This window comes from Nematolebias whitei, chromosome 7, assembly GCF_014905685.2.
Source record: "Nematolebias whitei isolate Nwh7 chromosome 7, NemWhi1, whole genome shotgun sequence".
In the NCBI taxonomy this organism is placed as follows: Eukaryota; Metazoa; Chordata; class Actinopteri; order Cyprinodontiformes; family Rivulidae; genus Nematolebias; species Nematolebias whitei.
Window position 1 is genome coordinate 22,531,972 of NC_056504.1, and position 19,054 is coordinate 22,551,025.

At 43.5% G+C, this 19,054-nt stretch overlaps 1 protein-coding gene and 1 long non-coding RNA gene across 2 annotated transcripts in view; one reads left to right on the forward strand and one right to left on the reverse strand.

Moving 5' to 3' along the window:
* si:ch211-236h17.3 (carbohydrate sulfotransferase 11) overlaps positions 1–16,519 on the reverse strand; it is a 46,705-nt gene extending 30,186 nt beyond the window's left edge. Inside the window, exon 1 of the mRNA XM_037679153.1 lies at positions 16,496–16,519. Coding sequence (XP_037535081.1) covers positions 16,496–16,519 — 24 coding nt within the window. The remainder of the gene's footprint in view (positions 1–16,495) is intronic.
* Positions 16,520–17,576: 1,057 nt separating this feature from the next.
* LOC119411757 lies at positions 17,577–17,891 on the forward strand. The gene is made up of 3 exons (XR_005186903.1): positions 17,577–17,611; positions 17,693–17,750; positions 17,835–17,891. It is a non-coding gene; the product is annotated as an uncharacterized LOC119411757 (long non-coding RNA).
* The last annotated feature ends 1,163 nt before the right edge of the window (positions 17,892–19,054 follow it).

A 19,054-nucleotide genomic window follows, 5' to 3' on the forward strand; every position in this document is an offset into this window, starting at 1 on the left:
GCGTGTTCAGCTTGCGATGACTCGTCATCGTTTGTGTGTGTGATTACCCCCCTTTCATCCGATGAGGGGTTGTTTGAGGCAACAACAGCAACGTCTTGGTGTGTTTCACCGACGTCTGTAGTGTTGTCATTCGCGCCCAGAGATGTAATAGTGAGTACCTCACTGCATAGTGCTTTTGGTCGGCTTCCCTTGTCAGTGTGTTTCAAGTCTTCTAACATTTCACGCAATTTTTCTGTCTCTTCCGAGCTCAGAGGTGGAGGGCCTTTTTTCTGGGACTTTTGTGATTTTTTCGCCTCGGGACGTTTCGTCCGAGGTGGGAGGCGGCTAGGTACGTCTTTTTGGGGTTCCTCTCGGTTCCCATTTTTTTGCGTCCTCCGCTGATCCCATTTACGATAATCACGTTCGTCCTCTGAAGGAGGAGCCTTTTTGTCCCAGCGTGCACCTTCATGATGCGGTTTGTTAGTCTGAAAATACTGCCTTTTTTCTCCCTTTTTAGGAGGAGGTGGCGATGAACGCCTTCCTTCTAATTCTAGGGAGTGGGGTTTAACCTTTACACCCGGAAACACTTCTATGGGCGTCTTGGCATGAGAACGTGCCTCAAACACATTCACAGTGCACTGTTTAATCTCACTGATGGATTTTTCTCTATAATTTGCCATCATTTGCACTGACGTTTGTATGTCAGGGTGGAGATTTTTGCTGAAAACAAATTTAAAACCTTCTTCTTCCTCCATCCCGGTTTCATTTCTGTTACCAAAATAAGCTTGGAAGATTCTTTTGTAATAAACTTTTGGATGTTCAGCTTTACCCTGCGTGACCTTTTCTGCGGCTGGGTATCCAGCTGGTCCTGTGCAGGAGTCGTACTCTTTGATCAGAGCTTCACACAGAAGTTTGTAATCCCTTCTCGTTGCATCTGGTAGACGCTCGATGAAGGTAAACACCTCTCTGTCTGACGTGAGTCGTATCAGACTGATCTTATCTTCTACCGTAGCATTAGGATAAGATCTCAATCTGAAATCCAGATCTCTGAGGTACGCTTTTGTTCCAGATGAGCCCATCGGTCCAGGAACAAAGCGTTGTACATATTTTGAGATTTTTTGCAAGTCATCTATTGATGGAGAAGATATCAATGGTCTCACATGCGTGATCAGTTGTGGGGGTGTTACTCTGCCCGTTTGTGTAGGTGTTTGGATGGGTCTAAAAGCACCGGGTGAGTAAAGAGGTCGTTAAGGTTTTGGTGTATTACCCCGACTCTGTTCAGGGTCTGGTTTGGATTCCAGGTCACCTTGCCCAACTTCCTGACCTTTTTCTGTTGCTGCTATTAGTTTCGCGTCACATTTTTTTAAATGTTCCTGGGATGTACAATAGTCACCTTCTAAACGCATATGTAGCTTTTGTAGATTTTGTTTATCTATTTTGCATTGTTCCAGTTCCATTTTTGCGAGCTGCAACTGTCTTTGTAGCTGGTCATTGTCTGAACACGCAGCTTGATATTGACGGTCTTTTTCACTAATCTTTTCATAAGATTTTGTTTCTAGTGACGCCTGCATTTCTGCGAGCTCCTCCTCATGTCTTTTAGACATCCAGACAAGGCGTTCCGACCGTTCATCCAATTCAGCTTTTAGAAGCAGAGAGATTTTTGCTAACCGTTCTTGGCTATGCTTTTTACTCTCTGGCCCTAATGTTCCTGCGGCTAGACTTTCCAGCTCTTCTTGTCTTTGAAGTTCATTGAGTTGTTGTAATTGCTGTATTTCCTTGCCAATAAGTGGAGTTGTTAAAATATGTAAGGCCCCCAAAATGATATCATCATTTATTTGGGGTTTTAAAGGGTTCTCTTCTTCTTCGTCGCTTGTCATTTTTCTTCTATTTAAAGATTAAACAGGAGAATTTTAATGTTTTAGGTTTTTTAAAATAAATAAAATCAGCAAAGTCTCTTTGTCTGATATATTTACTTTTATTTAGTGATTTATCAATTAAACGTGCACTATCCTTTTAGCAAATGAGTAAACTTTTTCCAACTTTGTGAATATCTGTAGCTGTTTCTATTTTTTAAAAAGTTAACTTTTATTTTGTACCTTATTTTTAAGGGATTACCAGTGAATAAAAACTTTTTGGTAAATGCTCTTTGCATAAATACCTTTATAACTTTTAAAATGCAAGATAACAGTATTTATTCAGCTTTGAGGAACGTTTATTAACTCAAAAATGCCTTTTAGAAAAATAAAATACGTTTAATTTCACTAAAATATCCTAGAAAGCGAGTGAAAACCTGTGTTCTCAAGTTTCTCCAGAAGACGGCAGAACAACCTTAATAATTTTAACTCAGACACTGTTGGTGTTGTCCAGTAGGGGAGCTGTCACTTCCTGTGGCGTCCGGTCGTTAGCTGTTAGCTAAAAATTAGCATCGGCTAGACTCGGTTAAAACCAACATTTCTGAACGGATTTTTTACACAAACGTGGCAAACTTTCAACAAGCACGACTTTATAGCATGAACATGAGTTCTTTGGGACAATATTGCAGCTTTATTTAGTGATTTTAAGCACGGCAAAGCTCATTTCCGACATGGAGGAAGTGACGTGACACGTCACTCATCCGGTCGTTAGCTGTTAGCTTAAAATTAGCATCGCTAGCGTTGTTCAAAAACATCATTTAATGACGGATTTTAAACCCTAACGTGGCAAAATTTCAGCGAGTATGCTTCGAAGAACTTAACCAGCGTATCAAAATACACTTTTAAAGCGCTTTTCAGCTTTAAAAAGCAGATTTTATTTCCCTATGAAAACGAATTTTCATTTCCGGGTCACGTGACTGAAATCACCAATGACAAAGCAGCGCAGGGTTGAGAGGAAATGACGTAGCCACGTCAGTCAACCTTCTCAGCAAATCAGAGCGCTCCACAGCAGCAATATTCAACCAATCACGAAACGTTTGCAACCAGCATGCTAGATTAGCGTGAACTAAAATTCGTCAACTTTTCGTCTTTTAAACTGTCAAAATGCACATTTTCTGTTAAAAAATGTAATGAATCTACTCTGAGCTGCACGGAGTCGGCGCTCCGTGGCACAACGTCTTTTAAACCGTTTAAAACAACTCGTTCGAACTTTTTCCAGAACCGAGCCGGACCACAACCGGACCTCCGTCCGTTTGGACCACAGTTTAAACAGAATAACGTTTCCCACAGCTCATAAGCTTAGCTACACATAACAGACGTACAATTTCAGCTTTCACAAAGACTCAATGACACTATTTCAGCTTTCTGTGAGCTCCTAAGCATCACAGTCCAACACGCTTAAAACATGCAGCGTTTTGACTTCAAAGCGGCGCAGCTTGAGCTGCGTTCAATCACAGCTGACAACTGTTATTTTATGCCAACATGTAAAAATCTTCACACGAATACACAGTCATTTATGAGCACGTTACGGGCCACCAACTGTAGTATGTCATATCTAGATATATATTCATACTTTTCACGAGTTCCTCATCTTTCTGACTGTGTAAATGTCGTGCATTGAATTTAACAGACATGTAACGAGAGACGTTATTATCTTTGACCCATCAAAATGAATGTGGTCATTTATTTTCAGAATCAAAGTTTAACATCAAACATTTACATTAATTTGGCAAAATATGAAAATAATAACAGACAAGTTTCACAGATAATGGACTTCAATCACACGGCGGTGATTGAGGACTTTGCTTCAGATATTTCTAAAATATCTGTACTGATTTTAAGAGAAAGCAGAGTTTAAGATGGAAATGGAGATTTATCTTACAGAGAGATTTGTGAGGGAATTAATCTGTTTGACCAGAAACGTGCACGCTCCATCAGATCTCAGCTTGCCCACGGTACACTTGGTCGAAAATAGAACCTTCTACCTGGTTGACGATAAAATCAGCGTCGGCGTAGGGTTCCTTTCTGACTCTTTCAGCGTCTCCGTGAGAACTGCCAAACCCTTAGAGAGTCGTACGAGGTTGTTCAAACAGAAGTTATAATCACAAAACGTCTCTGGATCATCCTGAACGCGTTTGCATCCAAGAACTCTGAACTCCTTTCATCTCCTTTCACTCTCTATCAGACTTCCGACATCAGACTCTGTGCACTCTCTTACACTTTAACTCCATCAACCTTCAGCACTCTGCAAGAACCGGGAAGTTGCCACATTTTAAATGAGTTGACTTCCGGGTCAATTTAGAGCTTTCTGATTCGTGGATAGACCAGAATAGAGGTGTGGTTTGTGATGTAAGATGTTATCAAATTCGAGGTCAGAGAATGAGATTGTTTACAACATACAGAAAAGATTATTGGAGAAAAATCAGACTTCGTGGAATCAAACTCTTCTGTATCTTCTGTAAAGATTAAACATGACATTTCTTCTCGGTAAACATTTTAGTTGACCGAGATTCGACCTTTAACATACTTACAAAACTTGCTCATTGAAGACAGAAAATCAAGAAATGCATATTAACCTGATTTCTTCTTTGAATGAGGAATAAAAATCATTACTTACTGTTTATGTAAAATAAAAATGAGTAGTTCTCTTAGTGAACTAACACAATTTGATTATCAAACATTTGTAAAATAGTAATGATCATAGAGAATTGTCTTTTCTACTTGATTGATTCAAGAAAGAAAGTCACCAGATGGCTCAAACTGTATTTCTGGATGCAGATCAATGAAATAACAGTCTCTGTTCATCTGATCAGATTTGAGGTCAGATCAGGTTCACTACAACAGGATGCTGTCTACTGCACACCTGTAAAAGAAGGAGGTGAGGACTGAGCTTCCGAGACCAGCTCGTCTCAGCCGTCTGATGAAGTAGAGTCTCTGATGAGCTTTCTTCATCAGGCTGGTGGTGTTGTTGCTCCAGCTGAGGTTGTCATTCATGTATACACCCAAGTACTTGTAGCTGGAGACCACTTCCACCGCAGATCCTCTTATGTTCAGGGGGGTGTAGATGTTTTTGTTCCTTCTGAAGTCCACAATCATCTCCTTTGTCTTCTTCACATTGACGTGAAGGTTATTTTCTTTGCACCAGCTCTCCAGGTGATCCACCTCTTGCCTGTAGCTGGACTCATCATTGTTTGTGATGCATCCCACCACTGCTGTATCATCTGCAAACTTTACAATGTGACAGCCTGGGTGGGTAGGTGCACAATCATACGTGAGCAGAGTAAACAGGAGGGGTTTCATCACACATCCCTGAGGAGAGCCAGTGCTGAGGGTTATGGTGGAGGAGGAAAAGTTGTGGATCCTCACTGACTGTGATCTGTTTAAGAAGTCTAGTACCCAGTTGCAAATCGAGGGGCTTAGTCCTAGTGTGGATAGTTTGTCCATCAGGGTTTGGGGGATCATGGTGTTGAAGGCGGATGTGAAGTCCACAAAGAGCATACGGACGTAACAGTTTTTCTGCTCCAGGTGGATGAACGCAGTGTGGACCACAGAGGAGATGGCATCCTCTGTTGATCGGTTCTGAAACGGAACTGATGAGGGTCCTCGTTTATGTTGATGGTTGTTTTGATGTGAGTCATGACCAGTTTTTCGAAGCATTTAGCAACTATCAGGGTGAGGGCCACTGGCCAATAGTCATTCAGACCAGTCACTGTAGAGCTTTTTGGGACTGGGATGATGGTGGCAGTCTTCAGGCAGGTGGGAACTGTCTCCAGGGTAAGTGAGGTGTTAAAGATGTCTGCTAGCATCTCGCAGAGCTGATCGGCACATTCCTTCAACACTTTTCCAGGGATGTTTTCTGGGCCAGTTTCTTTGTGCAGATTAATCCTCCTGAAAGTACTCCTTACTTCGGCTGAGGTCACGCTGAGATGCTCTTCATTCGGTAGTGAGGTGAGTCTGGTGCTGGGTGGTCTGTTCAGGTCTTCAAAACGTGCATAGAACTTGAGGCCATCAGGCAGAGATGGGTCTTTGGGACATTGTTCGCTTCTTCCTTTATAATCTGTTATGCACTTAATGCCCCTCTACATGCTCTGAGGGTCTTGTGAGATGAATTGACCCTCGATCCTCTGTGCATATGTGGCCTTGGCCCTCTTAATACCAGCAACCAGCTCTTTTCTTGTCTTACTCAGCTCCTCTGAGTTTCCAGACCTGAAGGCAGTGTTCCTGGCTTCCAGCAGGGTGCGCACCTCTGCATTCAGCCAAGATTTTCTGTTTGGGTAGCTTTTAACATTTCTGATAGTGGGGATGGTGTCAGTACATGTACTAATGTAACCCAGAACTGAGGATGTGTATTGGTCAAGGTCAAGCGAACCTCCATTTTCAGCAGCTTCTCTGAAAACCTGCCAGTCTGTTCAATCAAAACAATCTCTCAGTATGGGGCCACTGTCCTTGATCCAACATTTAACTTTCTTTTGTACCAGTCTGGAACGTCTCAGCGGGGGCATGTAAGCAGGAGCCAGGAAGATTGAGATGTGGTCTGACAGTCCTAGATGGGGGCGGGGTTCGGCTTTGTATGCATCTTTTACGTTCGTGTAAACACGGTTCAGCGTCTTGTCTCCACGTGTTGGAATTGTCACATGCTGATTAAAGCTTGGGAGACAGTCCTTTAGATTCACTTGATTAAAGTCTCCAGCTACAACATAAAGAGCTTCAGGGTGTTTGCTCTGCAGCGAGCTGATGATATCATGAAGCTCCTGCAGTGATTCATTAACATTAGCGTCCGGAGGAATGTAAACAACCATGATGAAAGTTACTGTGAATTTGCGGGGTAGATAATGTGGCCGACATTTCACAGTTATTTGCTCCAAAGCCTTCGAGCATGAGCTATTTACAACTGTACAGTTTGTGTACCAACTTTTACTCACGTAAATGTATACTCCGCCTCCCCGTGATTTCCCCGTTAGCTCGCTGCAGCAGTCCGCTCGAAAAAAGAGTCTTTCATCCAGCTGGAAGACTGTATCCGGTGTTTAGCTTGTAATCCATGTTTCTGTGAGGCAAAGCACTGCACACTTCTTCATCTCTTCTGAGACGCCCGTTCTCAGACGAAGTAAATCCATCTTGTTGTCCAACGAGCGGACGTGCGACAGAAAGAGAGACGGCATGGGGAGTTTACCGGCTTTAGCGTGAGCTCGTAGCCTCACCATAACCCCTGCCCGGCATCCTCTCCTCTTAAGCCGGGAGCAGCGCTTCCTCTTCTGCCCGCTGGAACGCCTCTGCTGCAGCTTCCAGGTAGATGACTTTAAGATCTGCATTCTGCCGAGCGTAGTTTTGAGTTTGTTGCTGATTTCTGCTATATTTCGTGGCAAATCCGCTCCTATTCTCATCAATTCGGTTCGGCTATAGTTCACACGCATAAATCGTGCGGAGTCAGGCACAGAGTCAATATCAAAACTTCTGAAAACTGGGATGGTACCGGGAGCCTGTGAAGCTGCAACTGCTCTGAGCGCGGCCATCTTGGAATTTGCTCAGTCAATCAGTCAATGTTGAAGTCTCCTGCCAAAAAGATCTCTTTGAATTTTTAATTACCAAGGAATTCCATCAGGGAGGACAGTGCCTCAGGTGTTGCTGAAGGTGGACGATAACAACAGACTACAGATAATATCTGGCCACCATTCAAAGTGATATTTACAGCTAAGGCATCAATTTGGTTAGGAATTGTTTTAGAAGACACAGGAATAGCAACCAAAGAATCTCTGATGTAAACAGCGCCCCCCCCCCCCCCTTTTTTGGACGATCACAGCGGTAGATGTTAAATCCATTGATTACCAGGTCATTATTCAGTACAGATTTGTTGAGCCATGTTTCAGAGATGAAGATTACATCTGCCCCAGAAGAACTGACCAGAATTTTCAAGGAATCAAGTTTTCTCAGAAGGCTACTTGCGTTTACATGCAGAAAATGAAGACCAGACACGTTCTTAAAGTCATTTGGTGTGCTGAAATTAGTGGGGTGCCCAGGGTTGGGCTGAATCCCTGAGAGCAGTAACAACATTATCAGACATGGGACATTATTATCAGGATGGGTCTTCTGCAAGATGTAGTGTGCACAATCCAGGATTCACGTGCTACATCAACCACAGCGCTGTACACATCAAAGTGGACAGCTTTTCAGCGCTGGTGTACAAAGAAAGGTGTAGAGGCCACCTCATGTCCACTAGGCGACGTGCTGTCCTTTCTGTAGCAGCTGATGGACAGAAATTTGGCGGTCAGCACGATTAAAACATATGTTGCAGCCATCTCTTCTTGTCATGAAGGTTTGGGGGACAGAACAGCTTTTAATCATCCGCTGATGAAGCGTTTTTTAAAAGGTGTACAGAGACGCAGGCCTGTTTCACGCCCACTTGCTCCATCCACAGTGGGATTTAACGCTGGTCCTGCGGGCCCTGATCAAAGCTCCGTTTGAGCCACTGAATCAGGTTCCAATTAAATTCTTGTCTCTTAAAACAGCCCTGCTGCTGGCTTTAACATCCGCTAAGAGGGTGAGTGATTTATCTGCCCTCTCTGTCCCTCCGTCATGTCTTAGAATTCAGGCTGACGGCAGCTCAGCGGATCTAAGACCGAATCCAGCTTTTATGCCTAAAAACATCACAAGCTCTTTTAAATCAAGAGTGATATCGTTGGAGGGGTCCCCCCCCCCCCTTAAATCAGAAGAAGAAGCATCTTTCCATCTTCTCTGTCCTGTGCGGGCGTTGACGTGTTACATAGCGCGCACAGCTGCAATGCGTCAAACTCAACATTTGTTTGTGCATTATAGAGATGCATCTGTAGGTCCCCCGTTATCCATCCAGCGCCTGTCACACTGGCTGTGTGAGGCCATTTTTGAAGCCTACAGAGCATCAGATTTAGAGCCTCCTGTCAACCTCAGGGCGCACTCGACCAGAGGTATCGCATCTTTGACTGCTTTGCATAATGGTATGATAATGTAGGATATTTGCACTGCAGCCGCATGGTCAACACCTTGCTCATTTATTCGCTTCTATTTACGTGATGTGACGGCTCGTTCCATGACACATTCTGTCCTTAGTGTTTTAACAGAATGAATATTGTTGTTTCATGGAACCCCATTTAAACTCACATCTGACTGCATGCATTACAGTGTGAGATGCTATCAGTCACAAGTTGTGACTGTTATTTTGGTTCTATTGTCACTAATCAGTTCATGACTATTGTTACTAATCAGTTCATTTGATTAATAATCAGTTCACTTGTTATTATTAATCTGTTCATATTGTTCAGCCGTGAATCTGTTGGTTCATGGCCCTTTTTTCAGCATCTTCCTTTCCCCGTTGAAAGTTTCCGGGGCATTCATGCACTCAGAACGCATAACTACACAGCATACGTCTGTGCATGGTACGCATAATTATGCAACGCTTAATTACGCACATGGAGAGCTGAGTGACAAGACATTTTTTGGACAAGCTGCCGCTTCGTACGGTGTTCGAATGGACCCAGTGAGGCAAGGACCACATCTGCTTTGCCCTTAACACGCTCAGCGACAGCTCTTAAAGGGCAAAGCCTATACGAAATAGAACATTGGTTACGTACTGTAACCCCAGATTCTATGAGTATAGGCATAACCCTTTAAGCGTTGGGCCTCACTGGCTCCTAAATGGCTGAAGACAAAGTTATTTGGGAGCCGATTATCCACTCTTAACGTAATTTATACGGACCGGGTGGGGCCCACACAGCAGGTGGGCGTGGACTAAACTTTTCAGTGTGATGCTTTGCGTGATGGGATAAAACCCACTAAGCGACAGCTCTTAAAGGGCTACGCCTATACTCATAGAATCTGGGGTTACAGTACGTAACCAACGTTTTCAATCTCATCAATATCTGTAAAGTAACTCATATCAGTTGTACATTAACAAACATACACTATCATTCATACTGCAGACACTCACATTCCAACATCATTCATGCAACAAATATACATGACATTTACAATGCTATATTTCCCTATTCCTGTCTAAGGTTCTTGTCTGTCCCTCAACTTATAAAAACATATTTCCCTCACTGCCTATTCTAAAAAGCTATCTGTCCCTGTTTTTAATAAATCCATATCCTCTTCTGCAAAACCCTAACCCAGCAAAAAACATTTTACTCTCTCTTGACCATGAAAATAATCTCTATCTGTCCCTCTCTTCCTGTTCTAAATATTTCTAATTATCCCTATGTTAACCATAGCAACACTTCATAAATTCTTAGGTACCTCTTCTAGGTTCTTCCTAGGGATCATTCTTCTTCTAGATTCTTTCTAGGGATCATCCAAATTTAGGTGTATTTTAAGGATTCTGCCGTACCAGAAGCACAGCCCCGACTGAAAGTAGACAATAATAAAAATGTTTATTAAAAAAAAAAAAAAATATATATATATATATATATATATATATATAACAGCTACGTCGCTCGGGATACACTGCTGACCAGTCCATTTTCCTTTGCTACAGACCTAAGGAGGCTATAATAAACAGAAACCTGAGGTCATCACTTTCTTTCGAGGAGGTAGCAATTTCTTCCCATAGGCCCCCAAAAACCCAGTAGAGTTTTCTTCGAACAGTCACATGACCCACCTCTTGACGCTGTCCAGAAGTTCAAGTTTTAACGCGTTTCTAATTAACAGTGACGGGTAATTACTCCCAAAACATCTTTCGGACTGAGCACGCTTCTCGTAAAGATTCTACCGTTAGCAAAAATGATGTCACAATTTTTACGTGGGGCTCTAAACTATCAGCCACGTCATATTCTCTGTATCGCTTTGATAAACAAACAACAATTTATATACAGGCATTTAAATCAACTGGATGAAGCTTAATTTTAGAGCAAAATGAACGTTTTGCGTGTTTATAACGTTTGCATCCCCTTCCGGTTAGCGTTGTTGCTAACACTTCCAGCTCGCTCCCCGCGCGCCCAGGCGAAAAAAACGTCACGTATATAAATTGTTACGTCCGATAAATACACTCACAAAATCACGTATTATACTATAACGTTCTACTGCCTTTTAGTTCACTAAACTGCGTGCACCGGACCGAAAACAGAGCAGCCTGAAGTCCTTAAGGGACACAGAAATTCGATTTAACATGTTTTCTGCTTACGTTATGTTAAAAGCCGGCTAGAAACAGTCTGCTCCGACTCGGTCACTTGCCGCTATGTCACCATTAAACAATAAGAAACGAGCAGCTACCACTTCTAAAGATGGGAGGCCGGGTTTTAGGCACCAGCTGTTAAAGACGGGAGCTGGCTGCGGTCACCGGACCCGGAAACCACCTCCAGCCCACGTCTTCCCCCCGGCTCGATTCTCCCTCAGAAGTGGCAACTCTCATTATCAATAAATCAAGGAAACATCAATTAAGTTTTACCAATTGTATTAAAATCAAGGCAGGAAAAGGTTACAATTTATAGCGCTGGACTCTCCGGTCTGTGACGCGTTCACAGACCCGGAAGAGCCCCGATGTCGACCCTATACTCATGTATAGGGTCCTGGACTCCTCCTTCGCAGAAGGGGAGCTCAACCTGTCAATGTATGAGGGGGCGTGACTAAGTGTGATCTCAGTGGATCTTATGTGGTTCTGATGTGTTAGGAAATATGAGACTGCTTCAAAAGCCTTTTTGCGTGATGTGGCAAGCAGATTAAACTCTATTCCTTGACAGATATTGAAATCCCAGGGAGACTCTCTTAAAACTGCTGGCCCAGTTTAACCCAGTCAGAACCGGGTCATAATTTCTTTATAATCCCGTCTCTGAGCAGATCAAAACCATAGGACCAGTCCAAAAATATCAACACTTCGTCCCACGCATGTTTTCAAAATACGTGGAGACGGCTCTGCAGCTGGTACACAGAGCAGGGATGAGAATTTTATTTTATCTGGACGATCTGCTGCTGCTAACTAGATCCTGGCAGGAAGCAGCTGCGCAAACCGAAGCGCTGACGTCACACCTGTTAAAGCTAGGTTTCGCCATAAACTGGGAGAAGAGTTTGGTTCTCCCAGCCCAGATTATCATTTATCTGGGAGTGGAGCTAAACTCAGTCACTATGAGAGCCCGCTTATCACAGCCGAGAGTCGAAGCTCTAAAGGACGTGCTCTGCCGCGTAAAACCCAGCAGAGTAGTAACGGCCGTCTCTGTCAGGAAACTTTTGGGTACGATGTCCTCGGCTCACGCTGTGGTTCCGCTGGGCTTACTCCACATGAGATGCCTTCAGAGATGGTTTGCTCGCCTGCGCATAGATCCGGTACGTCATAAGAGGCGGATAATCTCTGTGCTCCCCTCCGTGGGAACCGACCTGAATCACTGGAGAAACCCTCTCACTCTGTCAGAGGGAGTTCCTATCAGCAGACCTACGTCACACGTCTCACTTTTCACAGACGCGTCCCTGTCAGGCTGGGGAGGAACGTGCCTGTCTCAAGTGGTGGGGGCGCTGTGGCCACCTCACACATCAGCTCATATAAACGTCTTGGAATGTCTCACAGTTTGGAATGTGATTCAGCATTTTGCTCCCCTGATGCGGAATCAACATGTTCTGTTCCACACAGACAACAGATGCCCCTTTTCCACTGTCACGGCGCGGATCAGGTCAGTTTGGGTCGGTTCAGATCGGCTCGTGTCTCGTTGCGTTTCCATTTACACTTCTGCAACGGCTCTGTAGGCGGGGACTAGAATCCAACTCGTCTTACCACCTGGTGGCGGTAGTGCTCCCTTAAGCTATTTACTAGCCACCACTAAACGTATTAGAAGAAGAACACCCTGAAGGCTTTGTCACAGGATGTTGTGGAAGAGATGTCATGCTTTAAAGGAGTACCTCATGAGCTGTAACTTTTAAATCTGATTCATAATCCTACCTTACTGCCTTCCCTGCCTGCTTTAAACCCATGTGTTTTCCATTTTAGTATAGATTTTTACAATAAAGATGTATTAAAAATATCTTCACTTTTATTATTTACAGATATGCACAAAGTTCATGTTAAAATTGCAAAACATCACACTGTGCTGTAATCTTTGGAACTGCTTTTACAATAAGCTACAGACTTGAAAACAATTAGGTTAAATTTTGTCCTTAAATTTTAAAGGTTTGTCTTTCATTAAATTTTAAAACATAAATGTATTACTTATTAATCTTAAAAAGTTAAGTCTGGTCCTCTGGACATTCAAAAAAACAAAACAAACAAACAAAAAAACATTTATTGTTTGTTTATTATAAAATTTATTGTTTGTTTTGTGAATGTCCAGAGAACCAGACTTAACTTTTTTAGATTTTTCTACTTGGATTATTGAGCATGCATGCTGTTGATGTCTGTGCCTCCCTGGTAAAGCTGCTGCCCCCGCAACCCTGAAGCAGAAGATAATGGATGGATGGATGGATGGATAGAAGGCAAAGGAGGAGACCATCAGACACATCAGGAGTGGTCAGTTCAGTTGAACACCTGCCTGTTTGCTTCAGATCAGCTGTTCAAATCTCTGCAGGTTCAAATAAAAGGTGCACCAGGGCTTTCAGCTGAGTCTCTCGGGCCACAGTTGTACGGCCGATAACTGATAACTGTCCTTTCTGAATTTTTGACTGTTTTTGCCTCACTTCATCCTAGAACCAAAAATTTTATAACATTACAGTTGAGCAGATTCTGGTAATATTTTTCTTATGATTCATTAAAGATCAAATGCAATTGGAAATTTGTCTCAACTTCCAGTATGAATTTAAACAAACACAACAGGTATATGCATTTAACATTGTAAAATTTGTTTAGGAAATTTAATGTTCAAGGACACCACTTAAGAAAAAAATTTAAGTAAGTGAAAAATGTACAAAAATAAAAATACTGCATCCAACTAATGATTGTCTTTCTGTTTGTCTATCGCTTGCCTCACGGGCTTCATCCAGAAGACACAAGTGTTGTTCCTGCTGTGTCCGGTTCAGTTTTCATGTTCATTCAGTGCTGAAATAAGACTTTTCTTTACTGGACACTTTTCTCTTTCTCTTGCCTAGAAAGAAGAAAAAGGTGGTTAATTCAAGCTACATACTGTTTTTGAATAAATTCATAAAACAAAGAAAGGTGCAGCGAACAGCTATATTAATAATAAGAAACTGATTAACTAAGAAAATGAAAAATAAATTGATTTAAAAATAATGAAAATAATATAATAATAACAATGGATATATGAATCAAAGTATTATACAGATACAGATATTCTTTATTGTCAATCACACCACATGTGGTACATGTGGTGGATAGGGGTTGAACGAGTATATAATTTTTAAACTCAACATTAACATAATAAAACCCGAGTAGAACTCGAGTATTTGATGACATCATAGATCTCAAGATACAAAAATAAATAAATAAAACTGCAAAAAAAGGTAATTATTTACAACAACAAAAAAGACCAACAAAACATTGGGAGCGTATATTATGCTCCTATCATTTATCATACTGCAAATAAGTCATAGGAAAAACTAAACTATTAGTTATTATTAAACTGCAAACGTGAAGAAACATGCAGCACGTCAAAAACGAAACTTAAAACAGTTTGGGGGGGGGTGGGGGTCGACCACCCCGCACCATCGCCAGCTGTAGTGCGCAATAAGTTTAGTTTTACAGATTAATATGTTTATAGATTTTTTAATAGGATTAGAGATTAACATTTTTTGCTTTTTGTTTGTGAAACAAGGTCAGAGGAAGCTGGTTCTGATTCGGTGGATTGGACCCGGTGTTACACCATACTCTGTGACCTGCAACAGTGCAACACCGCCCCCTACGGTCATACGGTGGTCACATAATATGACGTCACTACAGATACTCGATGTAACATTTTTAACCTCGATAGATGTCCTAGCAATCGATGTGTAGATTACTCGAGTACTCTGTTAATGCCCTAGTGGTGGATCAAAGTTATGTACACAGGGTCCCAGTTACATCCAACAATAAAATGTAAAAGAAAAACAGTAATAAGATCTAAGATATGAACTAATAAGAACATCAACTAAAAAGATGCTAAGCACTAATAGCATAAAAACAATAAACACAATACGCTGAACAGCAGCATGGACATGAGTCTGTGTGAACAGATGAGCACAAATGTACACAGCAACATGAAACAGATCAGCAGCATCATGAAACAGATCAGCAGCAACATGATGTGATTTTTCACAGTGATTATCCTGGTTATATATTCATGAGGCTGCACAAACTCAAGTTCATGTTGCTGTTGGACGTATTGTTTTGATTGTTTACTGCTATTAGTGCTTAGTGTATTATTAGATGTTTTTTAGTTGATATTTTTCTTAATTCATATCTTAGATCTTATTACTGTTTTTCTTTTACATTTTGTTGTCTGTAACTGGGACCCTGAGTACATAATTTCATCCCAATTCAGTATTTATTCAACATTTTATTATTTTACTTTAAAAATAAAATAAAAGTAAGTTCTTATCGGCACAAATAAAGTGATGTGGAACATGTTGCATCTGTTCTTACCAAGCACAGAAGGCTGTAGCGTTGTTCTGTTCTGTGAGGTGCAGGTGGGCTGCGAGCCTGCGACGGAGACCTGTCAGGTGTAGACTCCGCTGATGGAGCAGGAGCAGAAGCCAGGAGGCTTGGAGGGTTTAATGTGGAGTTTAGAGATGAACCGTCTCAAGCTGAAATATGTTCTGGATAAAATACAGTGAGAAACGGGACCGGAGGACAGTTAGAGTTTTTGCAAATTAGCTTAGCATCATAGCACCGATGTTGTCCTATTATGGCGTCAGCCTCTTTTGTCAGTTAAAAATATGTTCAGAACCGATGGGATGAGTAACTTAAAATATGTTTTTTAAAGTTAGAAAACACTCACAATCTTCTATAAATGATTCAAGTAGAGCAGTGGCCGTGTCCAAACCACCCTCCAATCGCTCCATCTAGCTCGCTTTGACTTTTTTCTTTGGCCACCAAGTACAACAACACCTGCACTTCTGCATTTGACCACGGCTTTGACATTATTGTTTTTGTATAGCTTCAAAATACTAAAAGATATGCTCCTCGAGTTATCGCTAATGGCAGGCGGTAGAGAAAAATGGCGGATCGGGTTGTTTGGAAAGACTCCACAGACTCCTCCCCCCGACCAATCAGTGACCGACAGCGTTTCTGACGTCACTGCTCGGCTCGCTTGGAACCCTTGAGAAGCTGGGCCAGAATTTAGGGAGGCGAGCCGGTCTCAAGAACCATGGAAAAGACCTCAAACACGTGCCAATCCGGAAATATCTGACCTGCGCCGTGACAGTGGAAAAGGGGCAAAAGTGACTGCAGCTTACATAAACCTGTGGGGGCGTGTGTTTAGCCCAACTGTTACGCATTGCGAGACAGCTGTTGTGTTGGGCACACAAAAACCTGCTCTCCATCAGAGCAGTGTACATACCCGGCATCCTGAACAGAGGAGCGGACATAATGTCCAGGGGCGGTCTGCGCCACTGGGACTGGAGTCTCCATCTCGAGCTGATTTCTCGGATTTGGAGCAGGTTTGGCAGAGCAGCAGTGGATATGTTCGCCACACGGGAGAATGCCCAGTGTCAATTATGGTTCTCACTGAGCCCACGGGACGACCCACCATTAGGAGTGGACACTTTTGCCCATGGCCCGTGGCCAAAAATGCACCTTTACGCGTTTCCTCCAGTCCCTCTAATATCACGGTTTCTGAACCAAGTCCGGGAGGAAGAACTATCAGTCATTCTTGTGGCCCCCGAGCACGTGAGCGCCACGTGGTTCCCAAACCTGCAACGTCTGTTATCGGGTCAACCGTGGAAACTGCTGTGGAGGGACGATGCTCTTCTCCAGGTGGGAGGAGCAATCAGGAGTCACCCAGAATTAGGCCAGCACCTGTGGGTCTGGCCGCTGAGTGGATCCGCTTAGAGAAGATGGGCCTCTCTCAGGAAGTGGTGCGCACAATCCAAGACTCATGAGCCGCTTCCACCACAGCGCTGTACACATCAAAGTGGACAACTTTTCAACGCTGGTGCACGGAGAAAGGTGTAGAGGCCATCTCATGTCCACTAGGTGGCGTGCTGTCCTTTCTGCAGCAGCTGATGGACAGAAATCTAGCGTTCAGCACAATTAAAACTTATGCTGCAGCTATTTCCTCTTGTCATGAAGGCTTCGGTGACAGAACAGTTTTTAATCATCCGCTGATGAAACGTTTTTTAAAAGGTCTACGGAGACCCAGACCGGTGTCACGCCCACTAGCTCCATAGTGAGACCTAACGATGGTCCTGCGAGCTCTGATCAAAGCTCCTTTTGATCCTTTAGATCAGGTGTCACTTAAATTCCTGTCGCTTAACACAGCCCTGCTGTTGGCTTTGACATCAGCGAAGAGAGTGAGCGATTTAGCTGCGCTCTCTGCTGCCCCGTCATGCCTCATGGTTCAGGCTGATGGCAGTTCAGCTGCGCTGAGACCTAACCCAGCTTTCATGCCCCCAAAACATCACAAGTTCATTTAAATTGAGAATGATAACATTGGAGAGGAGTTTTATCCCCCCCCTCACAAATCAGAGGAAGAAGCATTGTTTCATCTTATCAGGTTTTTATCAACGTCAACCCCCAAGTGAGCAGACCGATTCAATAAAGACAAAGCCAGAACTACAAAATTTAAGTGAACTTTATTTACAAGTGATCGTGTTGTCGCAGCTGTAAGGGAGAAGAGGAATAGGTGGGTATGGGCTCTGGTTGTCTCTTAGAATCTTTCAATTCTTGAAGATAGAGAAATGACTCCTTACTGTTTGTGTTGCAGGTGGAGGCCGAGAAGGAGAGGAGAGGTCCTGGGTTTTTGCAGGAGATCCAGTCCTGAGGTACTTGGCGGTGGAGAGAGGAGCAGGTTGACCCAGTGGAGAATGCTTAATGGTGGTTGTTGAAGGGACACTGTTGATCCACAGTTGGAGTCCAGTGGAGCGATGAGACCCTAGGAAGGATCTGAAGAGGCAGGCCGTGGAAGGTCCTGGAAGAGTCACAGTTGGTGAGAACCAGCTGCAACAAAGGTTAGTTGGCTGTACACAAGTTACCATTTGGTAGATGATGTCCCAGCACTGAAGAGGTGTCTGGCAGGTGCTTAAATACCCTATCAGGCAGTCCTCCTCAGAGCAGCAGTAGGTGGAGTGAGTTAAGGTTAATTGGCTGTGAAAGGAAAAGTGAGTGACAGGCAAAAAACCCTGGAATCCGACAGTGACCCACCCCTCACCCCAAGAATCGCCTCTTGGTGATCTAAGTCTCTTTTCGGGGTGAGCTTGAAAGAAGGACGAGATGAGTCCGGGGTCCATGATCTGAGATCTAGGAACCCATGATCGTTCCTCCGAGCCGTAACCCGGAGGAGGGAGGTTGGTCGGAGGGTGTAGAGGGCTGGTGGTTACAGGTTTGATGTGAGATACATGGAAAGTGGGGTGTATCTTCATGGCAGGTGGGAGTTGTAGACGCACCACTGACCGGTTAATCACCTTTACCACAGGAAACGGCCCGATGAACCTGGGGGAGAGTTTCTTGGGGGTGTCTTTTAAGGTTATGTCCTTGGTAGACAGCCATACCTTTTGACCAACCTTGTAGTCAGGAGCCTTGGACCGACGTCTGTCTGCGAAGCGTCTGTTCTGCTCCAAAGATCTGGACAGAGCTGTTCTCGTCCGACGCCAGATCCGACGGCAGCATTTGATGTGAAGGTAAACCAAGGGGACGCCCACATCAGGCTCCTGTTAGTGGAACAGCGGAGGAGCAAAGCCCATAGCAACCTCTAAAGGAGATTCTCCAGTGGCTGCAGAGGTTTGTGAGTTGTGGGCATACTCAATCCAAGGCAGATGTTGACTCCAGGATGATTGATTGCTGTCAATTACGCACCACAGAGCTGTTTCCAGTTCCTGGTTGCAACGTTCTGTTTGGCCGTAGGATTGAGGATGGTATCCAGACGTGAGGCTGATAGTTGCCCCAAAGCTCGACAAAACCCCCTCTACACTTGAGAAACAAATTGTGGTCCATGGTCGGAGACGATGTCCTGAGGGATGCCTTGAAGGCGAAAGACATTTTCAGTGACAATCTGAGCAGTCTCAAGAGCAGAGGGAAGTTTAGGTAGAGAAATGAAATGAGCAGACTTGGAAAAGCGGTCGACAATGGT